Below are 15520 nucleotides of genomic sequence, written 5' to 3' on the forward strand. Positions count from 1 at the left end.
AGCTTGGCTTCCTCCATCGCCAGGGGCAACCCAAGGCTCCTGCTCACTCCAGCTCCGTGGCCACTGCCGGCTGAAAGCAGGTATCTGAGGTTTATTTACCTTCTATAATTGAAACTTTGTTGCTTTGAGTGGAGCTCAGAGCCGGCCACCACAGCAGGCAGGAAGCTTGGCTTCCTCCATCATTGGGGCAACCAAGTCTCCTGCTCGCTCCAGCTCCGTGGCTGCCAGCCGCCATCTTGGTTGGGTTAATTTGCATATAGTCGCTCTGATTGGCCGGTGGGCGTGGCTTAAGGTGTAGCAAAGGTACGGTCAATTTGCATGTTTGTCTTTTATTAGTGTAGATAGGATCCTGAGAAGCTTGAACTCTGGAATACATCCTAAGGCACAGTGCTCTGATAGGTCCTCTGAGCTTCCTTGGGATGCTTTTGGATGGAAGTTGGGTGAGTAAAGGAGTGGGTAGGAGCTTGGGCCCTGGAGCTGGACCACTTGCATTTGCCTTTGCCAGCCAGGTGACCTGGAAATGTTACAGTATCTCTGCGTGCCTCAGTTTCCTCAGGTGTAAATGACAATAATACCTACCTCATGAGGTTATTAGTTAATATATAGAAAATGTGTGGAACCAGTGCTTGTCACACAGTAAATCTTCAATAAATATTGGCTATTTCTCTTACTGCAATAAGCACATGCAGTACCAAGTTCATTGAATTACATAGCCTTTAAGCTTCACATATAATTTCTTTATGTGACTGACTAAGACTAAAACCCAGGTCTCCTGACAGCCTGGTTAAACTTTTTGATACCAAGATTCCACTTACATATTTAATTCTCTTCTCTGAATATCTAGCATCTTTAGGGATAAAGAAGGCAGTTGCATTCACTTTGAAGGAAGAGTTTATAATCTCAATATAGTCTGGTCCTCTCACAACCAACAAGGTTATATTGATATGTCTCTCAGTGTGATTAATTAAGATTATATCTCATTCAGGACCAGATATTTCTTTGTTCTTTCTTTGATATCTTCTCTGATTTAGTTATTTGGAGTTATAAAATCAGGCCAATTTCTTTAAGAGTCTATGGAATGACTTATATATAGTTATGAGCACTCTGCACAATATAATTCTACTTATATAGACTATTATACTGACACTAGAGGCCCAATACATAAAGATTCATGCAAGAATGGGCCTTCCTTCCCCTGGCTTCTGGCACCGCCTTCGCTCCAGCCCAGAGCCACCTTTCTGCCTTCCCACACTGCCCAGAGGCCCGGAGCAGCTGGGGTGGTGCAGAACACCTGCGTCATCACCATGGTGACAATGCAAGCATCCCACCCTACCCTTGGCCCCTCAGTGCCTGCATATGCAAATTAACCCGCTATCTTTGTTTGGTAAATTTGCATACTCCTGATTGGCTGGTGGGCGTTGTGAAGGTACGGTCAGTTTGCATCTTTCTCTTTTATTAGTGTAGATAAGCTATATACTAGTAAATAGATCAGTTCTGGTCATGGTAGGAGATACATAGGCTGTCTTAGGTTCTTGTTATCTTTCTCCATCCACCTATTTCTACTCTTTTCCTGACTTGTGTCTTTTTTCTCCTGATTGCCCAGAAGTGAGTATTTTCCTTTTAGGGTCTTCCTATTCTTCTCTTCGTCCAAACTTTGCTTTATTTTCCATGTCCACCTAAGGAGGGTGATAGCTCTTATCTAGTTATCCAGCACTAATTTCTGGCTCATTCTGTGTTATTGCTCTGTATTATAATTCTTGTTTAATAATCTGTTCCTTTCCACTAGTCTCTAGGTTTGTGAACACATGTTTCCTATCTTGTGTATCATTGCATTTATAGATCCTGGTGGAGAGTCTGGCACATAGTAGGTGCTCAATAAACATTTTGGAATAATGCAGGGATGCATTCCTGGCCTGTTTCACTAACTCTAAACAGTAAATCTATATTTGCCTTCAGCTTTAAATACTCAGGACAAGTACTACCAATTTTAGTCCTAAGTCCAGGCTGGGATTTCTCCTGGAGGATTTTAGTAAGAGCTCATTGTAGAGGTAATGAAAAAAAATGTCTTTGGCAGCATCTGTATAATGCAAATAATAAGGTTTATAGAGCTTCTTCTTTTTAAAAAAATATATTTTTGATTTCAGAGAGGAAGGGAAAGGGAGAGAGAGAGAAACATCAATGATGAGAGAGAATCATTGATTGACTGCCTCCTGCACAACTCCTACTGGGGATCGAGCCCACAAATGGGCATGTGCCCTTACCAGAATTGAACCCAGGACCCTTCAGTCTGCAGGCTGATGCTCTATCCACTGAACCAAACCAGCTTTTTCTATAAGGTTCATCAGTATGGTTTGCTGGCCTCACACTCTAACGTAATTTGACAATGAGTTTTCTGTAGGAAGAACAATAAGATTTAGTTTAGGTATATATTTCTCTGATGATCTGGCTTGGTTGGGAGTAAATCTTTTAATATTTGGGAGAGTGGATAGCCAACAAATCCTGTAAGTTATTTTCTCTAAATGTTATTTCTGTTATCTGACTTGTGGAAATAAATTCATGCCTAGTACCAAGAACATAGCTAGTCTATATTATTAGTTGAATATAGATTTTTGGCTTATCTTAGTTAACCATTCTAAGAAATCTGTGGGAGACATTTTTGTTGTTACCTCGATTTTGAGATCAAGTAAAAGGAGCAAGAAGACAGCTGAAGGTTATTTAATGAGTTAGTTGTCTAGAAACAATTCAAACCATTGTCTGGTAACTTCTAAGTCTTCTTTTCATCAATCGTTTTCCCTCAACAAATCCTTTAAGGAGCCTTAAGGTATGTCTTCTTTCATCATCACCACAATCTATTAGTATATTTAGTTATTTAATATGACTAGAAACAGATGATTTACTCACACACACACAGATACAGGCTACTGGAACCTCTTTTTTTTTCTCAAGAAGACAACAGCCTTGACCTTAGCAAGAGTAATATTGATGTTACTATGCACCAGGCACTGTTTTAAGTGCTGTGCATTCATTATCTCATAAAACTTTCAGGAGGTGGGTACACTTTGAGAGACATTTTCTGGATGTGGAAATAGAGGCTCAGAGTAATTGAGTATCTTGCTCAAAGTCAGATAGATTGTCTAGATGTATAAAGGATACATGACAAGCAAAGGGAGATGTAAGAGAATCAAATACTAGGATTTGATTGATCTCCCTTGCCCCTAGCCTCCAGATGAAGCATTCTGTTGATTCAGTCCAAAGACAAAAAGTCCCAATGATAAAGCTCATCTTCAGGTGTGTGTTTTTTTAATGAGTGAAATTGACATGGGCCATCCAATCAGCACAGAGACACAAGCTCAGGTTTTTCTGGGACAGGTTCTTATTGTATAGCTTAATGAATTCTAGGTGATTCTCCTTGAATATATGTGAAATTAGTGGAATTACTGGCTGTGTACTAAGTCCACTAATTCCGACAGGTGTTAGTTACTGAAGGTAACCCAGAACAGGAGAAGGGTGTCCTTGGGGAAGGGCGAGGTTGTGATTGCATAGGAGTGCCTGCAGTGTACCATTCTACAAAAGGCAGCAGTCATCATTAGAGCAGAGGGTCATCTATGTATCTCTTTGCAGGAAACGCAAACATGATTTGAAAGGTAGCATCAAAGGGCTTTTCAAAAAATCCATATTTGCAATAATGCAGTCTTCAATTGTGAATTTATAAAGACTCCTGTGCCTATATACTACATTTGGTGTTTTTGTCTATTAAACCACTTAACACGGCTACACAGCAGATATTATTGATATTTAAATATGGGAATCCTGAGGCTCAGCAAGGTTATAAAATTTGCCCAAAGACATATAGCCAGGGAGTAGTGGGCAGAATTGTACCCGATTCTGTCTGATACTTAATTTTCCTCATGTTGTTTTACTTCACCCACACCACCTCTCAAATAGAACTCGATATAATTATGGGATAGTGACAAAAATGTGCCAATTTTAGCATGGCGATTTCTGGTTTACCACCATACCAACATTTCTATTTAATTTCCTTTTCCACTCTAATGATTTAACATTGCTCATATTTGTTAGTCAAGGGAAGCATGGGCATACCACTCTGAACATTGCTGCGAGGTTTTATTTTTCTGTTTTTAATGCAGGCCAACGATGAGCAGATTTTCTTGTTTTAACAAAAATAATCACATGCAAGCAAATGTAACTGAACATATCAGCGTGTTTTCTGCCAAACTATTTTTGCAAAAGTCATAAATCGTTACAAAGGTCATGGTGTGGTGTGGTGTTGATACATGTAGATAATTATTTTAACAAAATATTTTAAAATGTTTGCTTAAGACAAGACAAAGTGGATATGTCTTTATGTAAAAGTCAAGAGCACAGGAAAACCCAGCACCCCTCTGTGATCTCCCATTTAGCAGCTTTGCCGAAGCTGTCTCTAGCAGTCCTCACTGCAATGTGAACGCATCCCAAGGGACACCATTTTGGTAGCGTTTAAGCATTGTGCTGTTTTTCATGCCCAGCATGGGAGATGCATTATGTACGCTTTATTTTTAGGATGCTGCTTTACTGCCACAGAGCTGTCAGACTGAATGAAGGCAACCTAGTTCCACGAATTCTGTATGTCAAGGCCGCTTGGATGACAAACTGCAGACATCCCACTAACTTCCATTTAAATTCATTGTCGATCCCAAGTCACTCACTGTTTTCCAGCTTGGATTGCCTCCTCCCATTATAAAGCAGGAGAAACACATTGCGTATTTTCCACTCTTTTCGAGTCTATCCGAGCAGCACTGGGAGGTTTGCTGGTGCAGTTCCCAGAGCAGAGGGATGGCAGCTGCGGATTTCATGTTGTTTCAGGCTCTCAGGTAAGGACAGAGGCGTTTTGTAGGGAGTTATGAGAATAACCGAGATGCATTCACAACTTGGAAACACACGGACTTCAAAGTCCTGGAAATCTTGGGCATATGTGCAATCTTCCTTACAATATTTATTTGGGAGTGCAGGAATCATCTTTTGTTTTTTACCATCTGAATTGAAAGCACATTGAGTTTTTTAATCAGAAAAGCCTTGAGGGTATTTCTTTAGCAATCAAACTGAGCTGGTCAGCTTAATTCTTTCATTCATCAGCAAACAGAAGTATTCTGAGCATCTGCTCCAAGCAGGTCTGCTCTAGTGTCAACTTGTTAGTCCACTACATACCTTCGTGGACAAAGTAGGACACTGGGTCACTTTCTCTGTTGTGTCTCTGCAACTTGTGCCTTGATCTCACACGTGGCTGGGATAGAAGGGACAATGAGTAGTTGAAACAGTGCTCCCTCATAAAAGATGCATGGGCCTCAGCTACATGCAAGTTAGTCCCTTCTATAGTATCACTTTTATCTTTTCTTTTAAGAATTATTTATTGAACACCTACTATGTGCCAGCCACTCTTCTAGAGAGAAAGACAGTCAGGAATCCCTGCCCCTGTGGAGTTGACACCAGTGGACCATGTCAGAGTTCAGTAACCTGGAGGGAATCTTCTTATTGCCACTGATTTCAAGATTCACTCAACCCCAGACTGATTTCAAGGTCATGACCTTTCCATTAGGACCGAATCTGTTGCTGTCTCTATCCCTAAGGACAACGGGAAGTGGAAGGACTAGACAGACAGCTCTCCATCCCCCTCCTCCCGCCCCCCCAGATCCCCACACACCTCAGTTAATGGGCAAATATTGGCTTTTCCATCGAATTAAGTCATAATCGATAGCATTTACTTTCTGTGTGTGAGGCACTGCTCTAAGCCTGGGGAAAAAGCTGAATAGTCTTTAATTCAAATAGCTGTGTAATTACGAGCATGGACAGTTGTATTAGTTTGCTAGGGTTGCCGTCACAAATACTTCAGACTGCATAACTTAAACAACAGAAATGTATTTTCTCACAGTTCTGGAGGCCAGAAGTCCAGGATCAAGGTGTCGGCATGTTTGATTTCTTCTGAGGCCTTGCTCCTTGGCTTGCAGATGGTCACCTTGTCCCTGTGCCCTCAGATGGCCTTTCCTCTGTGTCTGTATGTTCTAATTTCCTCTTCTTATCAGGACAACAGTCAGATTGGATGGAGGCCCACCATGATAGCTTCATTTTAACTTAATTCCCTCTTTAAAGGGCCTCTCTCCAAATACAGTCACAGTCTGAGACACTGTGGTTTAAGGCTTCAACGTGTAAATTTTGAGGGGACACAGGTCAGCCCACAGAAACTGGCAATGTAGACTCCTTGAGTTTGAATCCTGGCCCTACCACTTGATAGCTGTATGACCTGGGACAAGTAACTTAATCTCTTTGTACCTTATTTCTTCATTAGTACAGTAGGGAGGTGATAATAAAAATAAGGATGATGCCCTAGCCGACTTGGCTCAGTGGATAGAGCATCAGCCTGAGAACTGAGGAGTCCCGGGTTCGATTCCGGCCAAGGGCACATGCCTTGGTTGTGGGCTTGATCCCCAGTGTGGGGCGTGCAGGAGGCAGCCGATCAATGATTCTCTCTCATCATTGATGTTTCCATCTCTCTCTCCTTCTCCCTTCCTCTCTGAAATCAATAAATATATATATTTAAAAAAATAAGGATGATAACAGTGCTTACCTCATAGAAGTGTGAAAATTGAGTTGATAGGTATAAAATACAGTGCCTAGCATGGAGTAATGCTCAGTAAATGTTACCTTTTACTTTCATCCGGTTTCCAAGCTGATTCAGCTCTTTGTGATGTGTTTCCTTAGCTTTTCTTAGTTTATCTAGATTGATGTTTACTTGACCTAAATAAACAGGCACCTAAAATTGTCATTTAAAGAAAGTGCTTGGAGTTGATAGTGGATAATGGCAACAGCTCATTTGCGGAATGCTAGGCACTTTACATCAATTATCTCACTAAATCATACAACAGCCCCATAATCCGATTTTCTTGGACAGATTTTCTGTGGGGAAATGAGGCTCAGAGAATAATCACATATGTCCTCTGTAGGTCCACAGGTTGGGTGGTGGGGCTGGGTTATAAATATGGGTTGGGAGGACTCCGTAGCCTCATTCCTCATCACTGTATATTATCTCCCATTAGCTTCCAATGGCTGTGCCGTGGGTTTTCTAGTTCATCGTACATCCATATTGTAACCCACTGCCTTTTGGTCTTATTTTTGAATGTAGCCACGATGCCTTAACAACCGTTTCCCTCCTCATGATGGTGATTTGGGATCAGGCGGAGAAAGGCAGTGGGGTTCCCACCACCCCTGTTTTCATCATCCCAGTGTCTCATAGAATACGGATACATGGATGTGATGTTTCGAGTACAAACTGCATAGAAGGAGGGCGTGGAAACCTCTGCACATCCCTACCTCTATTTCTCAAGTTTCTTTCTAATCGTTCTCAATTCATTTAGGGTAAGGACAGTGAAATCCCAGGTTACTGGGATGTCATATCAACCAAACTTTTATTCAAGGCTCATTCATTCATTAATCACAAGGTTGCATACTTGCTTTGGTTGAGTCATTATGTCAGGAGTTGGAGATCCAAAGATGATTAAAAAATGGTCCCTTGAAAAATGGTTCCTATTTTCACAGAACTCTCAGCTCAGAGGGAAGGAGACAGCTGAGCAAAACATCCATGCAAGAAAAGTAGGATAAGGACCTCTGTGGAGATATTTTTAGGGGCCCTGCAGGCACAGAGAGGGAGAACTTAGTCCAGTGTGTGTGTGTGTGTGTGTGTGTGTGTGTGCACACGCGCATGTGCACAGGGGTAAGTGAAGGGATGTAAAACCTTCTAGAAGAGGTAATGTCAGAACTGGTTCTTAAAAGTCACTGTGGGTGGAGTGAGATAGGGTGGGTGTATAAAGGGTAAAAAAAATAGATGTGTAAAAAACTTGTGAAGGCAGAGTGTGCTTAGGAAACTGCAAATAGTTCTGTAAAAAGGAGATTAGGGTTGTGGCGGGGGGGGGTTGTGGGTGAGGATGAGGTAAGATAAAGCTGTGGAAAGTGGGCGGGTTTTATGTCATGTAAGGACATAGACATTATCTTGCTGATAATGGAGAATTATTGAAGGCTTTTAAAGAAGAGTAGTGATGTAATGAGCTTTGCACTGTATGAAGGTCACTCTGGTTAGGAATTCATGGTCCCTTTATCTACATTAATAAACACTGAATTGCCTCGGACTGGGTCACCCTGAAGTGACCAAGACTTTGTTCCCAAAATGTGATTGTTTGTGGAGCCTGGCACAATGACCACATCATCACCACCCTCTGCAGTCAAGTTTGATTCCTGTTTGTTTTTAAGTGGAATATTGAGATAGGAGTTTCCATTTACACAGCGGAAGCCCAGGGCAGACCTAGAAAGCAGAAGTTCCTGTCATTAGTCAAAGGTTCAGAGCAAAAGAGGACACTGTTTTTAAATTAGATTTAGATTCTTCAAGTAGTTTGTGAAGGAGGAAGTCACAAGACATTCTCCTTGCCCACTTCCTTAGCTAACTCTTGCGGAAATATGGAGATTATTTTATCCCAGTCCAACCTAGAGAAAATAAATCATGAAGTGAGAAACAATTTGATAAGTAAATATAGTTTGTTTGTGTTTTGACAAAAGGTATTCTAAATCACCCAGAAATGTAGTTCTGTGTGATTGAAACAGGTCCCTATATTCAGAACTTGGCTGGCTGTGTAGAATCTATCCGTGTAAAATCTGTGGAATTCTGCCTCCTTACCACCTACCCCTTCTTTATGTCATGAAACCTGAACATAGATGTGGCTCTTGTTAATATTGGACAGTACTGCATTTTCAGTATTCCACTGGGTTGTCATGCAGCCCTGCCAGACAGATTTCTTTGCTGTGCCTCAGTCAGGGTGGCTGAAGGACTTGGCTCAAGTCCTGTGGAGACAAGTGATGGAGTCAAGAATAGTCAACATTCTGACTGCTTTTTCTACCCCAGACTCTCAGCTCTTTTTCAGCAAAGGTTCTTCTTATTAACCATGACATTTCACCACATTGCTCTTCTGGGGCACAGCATTTCTTCACTTCTTGGCTTCATACCGAGAGCCCAGTCTTTATTTTAGTCCTTCACTTGTTGCCTTCAAAACACTCATCAAACTGTCAAACAGTTCATTTGATCATCATATGCATGTGCTCTTATCTGTTTCTACTAAACTCTAAACTCTCAAAGGCCCAGGCTTCCATTTTCAGAATGCCTCACTCTGAATTCTTTTCATCTGACACAGAGGAACCAATAGGTCCATTTGAGGACAATTAAGGGGCAATTGTAAATACTTTTTAAAAAAAACAATATTTAAAACCTTGACCAGAAGTAAAATTTCACATAACCCTTCACATTTCCTCCTCCCTCCTGGCTGTTACAGAATCTTTTTTTTTTTTATAATATATTTTATTGACTTTTTTTACAGAGAGAAAGGGAGAGGGATAGAGAGTTAGAAACATCGATGAGAGAGAAACATCGATCAGCTGCCCCCCGCACACCCCCTACTGGGGATGTGCCTGCAACCAAGGTACATGCCCTTGACCAGAATCAAACCCAGGACCCTTCAGCCCGCAGGCTGACGCTCCATCCACTGAGCCAAACCGGTTAGGGCCTGTTACAGAATCTTGAATTCCCCTTTGCCCAGGGCCTCACATTGACAACTTGTTTGCATTCAACAACTCTGCACCAAAAGCTCCGGCCTTCGTTTTCCCTTCAGTCTAATACTTTTAATTGCCAAAATCCTACTGCTGGAAAATAGAGTGGATAGTACTTAAGGGATCGCTAACAACTAGACACCTCTACATGATCATCAGAGTTGCATCAACATCAGCAATTGCCTTTATCAGTCAGAGAACTGCAGCGTTGAGGTTTTCCTGCCACGCACTGGACGGTTGCACTGGAACCCGACAGACTTTGTTCCCTATAACAAAGATGAGCCTCACATTTGACTGGCCCTTGTCTCCATTCGTGGCTTTTGTCGAGTTGTTTTTAATGAAGGCTCTGAGCTGGGCTGTTCACAAGGAGTCTTGGAACTTGGCCCATGTGATAGAAAAAGACTTTTGATTTCAGTGCTCAGGCTATTTGTTACTTATTTTTGCTCAGTGACAAATACAGACAGACATTCACAAGTCCTCCCAACATGCTTAGCATCCACCTACAGTTCGACAAAGCCAGTCAGCTGGTGTTCAAAGTGAAGGGCATTTCACAGGAGGCAAAGGAGATTGTGTATAGCATTCATTCTCAGTGAATTTTCACATTTACCTTCAGGAAAGAATGTCTTCTTTGTGCTTTTGAGTAAAGAACAACTTGAGAGAACATTAGAATTCAGGGAAAATATTCAGATTGGGGGGGAGAAACAGCTTTCCCGGCAGTCTCATTTTTTAAAGACAGCTGTATCACCTTTAATTCACTCGAACACCCACATATCTTTTAAAACCTGCTTTCGCACCATGCTGACAGTTAGAATTTTATCTCTGCACTGTTAATATTTCTCTAGAGAGTACATTACTGCATCATTTTGTCAAACTTGAACGCGAAGAGATGAATGCTCCTCCTCTCTGAAAAATTTCGGGGTAAGTTGCTTTAACCAGTTTCCTGTTTTCAGAGACTATTTTCCTGTCATCACTTCAGACCTAGCAAAGTTTAGTTAATTCTTTTAACAGCCATATTTTCTAAAAAGTGGGATGCTCACAGTAGTTCTCATGGCTCTGAGGTCTGGAGCCATTCTGACTACTGCTGTATTCTCACGGACCATAGGTGCTGATGCAGAGCAAGAAGACCCATGAATCAAAAGGCGCCCTAGCCACCTACCACTCAGCGTGCAGGATGCTGCTCACCCTGCCTTTTTCTTGCTTCCTGGAAACCCCCTTTTCCCGAGGCGCTCTGATTCCCAGCTGGGCAGGATGGAATGTCTTCATGTGATAACATTCAAAATATTTTGCTGAGGGACCATGGATGGGTGAAGAGGAAAACAGAATATTAATTGAAAATCAAGTATTCCTATCAGCTAAAAGCTCCCTTCCTTTGGCAGTCGGAGAACAACTTTTTAAACAATCGTATAGAAAATGTGCCATTCAGCAGATTTGATGATCTCAAGTAGAGAAGCGGTAAATGAAATACAATGTACTTGTAGACTGGACAGGATAAAGATCTACTGTCTGTTTTTGTATGACCTGTAAGCGGTAAATGGTTTCTGCAATTTTAAATGGTTGGGAAAAAAGAATAATAATATTACTATGACACTGGAAATAAAGCTTTATTGGAGCAGAGCCAAGACCATTTACTGATATAGTGTCTTTCATTGCTTGCATGCTACAACAGTTGAGCACTTGCATAGTTGAATAGTTGCAACAGAGACCATGTAGCCCTGAAAGATTCAAATATTTACTATCTGTCCTTTAACCAAGTTTATTGACCACTGGGTTAGATCACTGTATCATAAAGTGATTCTATTTAAAAATATTTTATAATAAGAGAAATGGTCTACGGCCATACCACCCTGAACGCGCCCGATCTCGTCTGATCTCAGAAGCTAAGCAGGGTCGGGCCTGGTTAGTACTTGGATGGGAGAAATGTCTATGATATATTTAGTGAAATAATTATAACAAACTGTATATAAAAGATGATCCCAAATAGTTTATTTTCTATGCATAATTGTTGCTTCCTTCCCCTAGTGGAAATGTAAGTTTTATGAAAGAAAAAAATGCATTAATTATTTCAAGTGTAGAATGATGCTTGGTATATAGTAGATGCTCAATCCTATATAATAAAAACCTAATATGCAAATCAACCAAACAGCAGAACGACTGGTCGCCATGACCCACATTGACCACCAGGGGGCAGACACTCAATGCAGGAGCTGCCCCCTGGTGGTCAGTGTGCTCCCACAGTGGAAGCGCCACTCGGCTGACCAGGATGAGGGGCGCTCCCACAGTGGGCCGATCCCCGCAGGCCACGCCCCTCCACCAAGTGCATGAATCCTGTGCACTGGGCCTCTAGTAAACAAATAAAGGCCAGTTGAAGACTGATGAATTATGTAATTGCACAATGTATATATGTAATAATAATCATAGCAAAACCTTTCTGAGATCTGAAAATGTTAGGTACCAGGCTGATAATTTTAAGTGTGTGAACCCCATTCGCTTAACAAAGTCCTTTTGGAAGGTACATAATTTACTCTCATTTTACAGAAGAAAAGGGCAAGGAGAGATTGTATAACTTGTCTACTGCTACAAGGCTAAAAAGTAATGTGATCAGAATTGAAAAGGTCTGATGGATTCCAGAGTTGGGGCTCTAACCATAAGCTATACTCCTTAAATACCTAAAAACAGAAATTTAATTTTCTTACCTGTCCTTCAGGTGAGAAAGAAAGGGATGGGAAACTACCAGAGGTAAATATCCAAATAACAGAACCTACTGGGGCAGGAGATTATAGATGGTTTTTGTTTCCTTAGCTATGCATTTTAATGTTTTTCCATGTTTTTTAAAATGAGTAGATTTACTTTTAATTAGTTTGAAAATAAGAAACAAATGTTTCTAAAGAAAAGGAAAGACAGCCCAGAAAGGCTGTCAATTATTTAAGTTGTTTATGTAGATCATTTCCTTATTTCTCTGAGGGTCTTAAGTGAATTGCCGAGGAAACTGTTCTGGCCTGTCTGTCTCATGTGTTGGCTTGTGTTGTTAAACTTCAGTATTCACCTCCCTTTGAATACTTCCTAGCACTGAGAATGCAAAGAGCTGTCTGGGTATCACTTTGGTCCAAAGACCCTGACTGATAGAGCTTCTGGATGTTTATCTTTAGAAGTCTGAAATATTCGTGTCTTTGAAAGCTATGTTGTGTCTTCTGGTCATGTTTGCTTACACTGATTTATATGTATCTCTCACTGCATGATGGACTGCTTTTGTCTGGAATATATTATTTTTAAATTGGCATAATAGTTGGAGCAATACATTTAAAATTAGATTTATATTATATCTAAGAAGTTAATTAGGTCCCAGGAGCCCCAAAGCATTTAACAAAGTAAAAATAAAGAAAAAGGAGAGTAGTAATGTTAAAAAAGAAATTCCTTATTTATGGTTCAAGTTTTTTTGTTTGTTTGTTTTCTCTCTTAAATTGTTTTTCCTCTTAAATTGTATGTCAATAACTGTGGCATATTTTCCACAATCTAAAGGACTTTTCACATGCCTTGGCCTAAATTTCAAGGCTAAGAGGAGAAAGATTTTCTTTTTTTGAACAAAACTAGAATACAGGTGATTAGAATGATTAAGTGAATGCTGTTAAAATTATTGAGGTCAGTGTAACCCCAAATTCAAGAGTGGTTAAAGAAGATGATAAATTCCTGCATTTAAGACCAGAGATAAAAACTCAGCAAGAAGCAGGCAGGCAAGGTGGGAAAACAAAAGTCTTTAAGAAAAAGGAAACCAGTTATACTTTGAGAAACTCTTAGGTTATTTTAAACTGGAGGCCTGGTGCATGGTGGGCAGAGGATGGGAGAGGGAGGGAGTCGGCATCCCTCAGCCCGGCCTGCACCCTCTCACAATCTGGGATCCTAAGGGGGATGTCCGACTGCCAGTTTAAGCCCGATCCCGGGATCAGGCCTAAACTGGCAGTCGGACATCCCTCTCACAATCTGGGACCGCTGGCTCCTAACCGCTCACCTGCCTGCCTGCCTGCCTGATCGCCCCTAACCACTCTGCCTTGGCCCCCACTGCCATGGCTTTGTCCCAAAGGACATCCAGAATGACGTCTGGAAGGTTGTTCAGCCGTCCCAAAGGACATCCAGAATGACGTCTGGAAGGTAGTTCGGCTGTCCAGTCTAATTAGCATATTATGCTTTTATTATTATAGATGGCTTTTAAAAATCCCCGTGATGTGTCTAGACATTCCAGTCATAATTTCAGAGGCTTCTATTGCCCAGGCCTGTTAAGAGTGAGTTAAGTGGTTTTGTTTTTTTTTCTACACATCTTTGTGACTTAGTTTTTTGTTTCTTTCCCCCATGAGCGTCATTCTGATTTCTGAGTGATAAAGCTGCTCCATGTCTTCTCTCAGTGACTTTAGCAGAAACAGGGGCCTGGGAGTGATGTCATTGGTTCTGAGGTTGAAGTGTCCTAAAGTGGAACCCATCATGGTCTTCACTGTTTATGGTGACTTCAGTCAGGCTTGTCATTTGATGCAGTTTAGCAATGAAATTTTAAAACTATCTGAAGTGAGGTGAAAACAATTCAAGTGACAGATTTTTTGAAAAATCACCTATACCCATGCAGTTGAAGAAATGACATTTGCTTAAATACATTTTGTGAGGTTACATGTGAGTAAATGATCTGTTACCAAGAGCACTGATGTTTTTACCAAAAAAGAAAAAACACACTCTTGCTTCTTTTTCTTTGGAGATTGTGGTGACGGTTGTGAACCATACAATTTCACTTTTAAATTTGCGACTTCTGAAAATTCTTTTTCTTCCTGACATCATAAAGCAGCCTCAGAAAATCAGACAGTTGTTATTAGAAATAGAGAGCAGTTCCATTCAGACATTGAATAGACAATTATACGTGTCTGGATCCTTTCCTTTTTTTGTGGTGCCTACTTTTAGATGTGGAATAAAACCACATTAACCAGAGGACGTTCTTATTGGTGGTTAGTAGCCAATTTCTGCCACATCTTTAAAGTATCCTGTTTAAAAAACATTTCTAATTGTCTAACAATACCTTCCATTATATAAGACTTTGCTCAGGAAGCATCATTGAGGTATAAAATATTAAAGCCTCAGAAGATAAAGGGATCATAACATATCGTCTAATCACACTCTGGCATTTGACAGGTGAGAGCCTGAAGCTGTGAAAATGTGTGACTGCCTGAGGACACACTCACTCAGCAATCGAATGCTGAAAACATGTTTGTTTTTTTTAATTCCCTAGATGGCCGCCCCTGTCCTGTTATTCTCTGGGATCCATCTTTATCTCCAACGAGTAACGAGACCCACTCTTCTGTGAAGCTCACCTGGGGAGCCTACCAGCAGCTGCTAAAGCAGAAGTGCTGGCAGCATGGCCGCGCACCCAGACCCGAGTGGGGTTGTACTGCAGTGCATCACCACGAGTGGTCCAAGATGGCCCTCTTTGATTTCTTGTTACAGGTGAGTTCACCAAATCAAGCAAGTGGTTTTCTAAGACTAACGCTGAGTTAGGCAAGTCTGACCCGAAGGGATTTTCTGCGCCTTGAGTTTTTATGAAGCCAGAGTTTAAGTTCTCTCTTGCTATATTTGGTGAGTATATATAGTACCTCATGATACCCTTTTATGTCCTTTAGGGAAATATTTAGAAATGTCCCTCAGTTCTTTTATTAATTTCTGAAGAGGTAATTCTTCAGTGTTTCGATCTTCCAATAGTTATACTTACCATAGATACAATTTATTGAAGTAACCCATCAATAATTCTTCAAGGTGGATAGTCTTACCCCATTTGGGAAGTGAGTAAATTGAAGTTTGGTGAAGTTAAGTAACTAATGCCAGTTCCTTTTTAAAATTTTAAAATTAAAAAAAT

The 15520-nt window shown here is 40.9% G+C and overlaps 1 protein-coding gene across 3 annotated transcripts in view; it reads left to right on the forward strand.

The window, feature by feature from the left end:
• FAM198B (family with sequence similarity 198, member B) overlaps window positions 1-15520 on the forward strand; it is a 51546-nt gene that overhangs the window by 6183 nt on the left and 29843 nt on the right. For all 3 annotated transcript variants that reach the window (XM_005860532.2, XM_005860533.2, XM_014535013.1), the window contains one exon: window positions 14900-15114. In XM_005860532.2, coding sequence (XP_005860594.1) covers window positions 14900-15114 — 215 coding nt within the window. The remainder of the gene's footprint in view (window positions 1-14899; window positions 15115-15520) is intronic.

This window comes from Myotis brandtii, unplaced genomic scaffold (assembly GCF_000412655.1).
Source record: "Myotis brandtii unplaced genomic scaffold, ASM41265v1 scaffold136, whole genome shotgun sequence".
In the NCBI taxonomy this organism is placed as follows: Eukaryota; Metazoa; Chordata; class Mammalia; order Chiroptera; family Vespertilionidae; genus Myotis; species Myotis brandtii.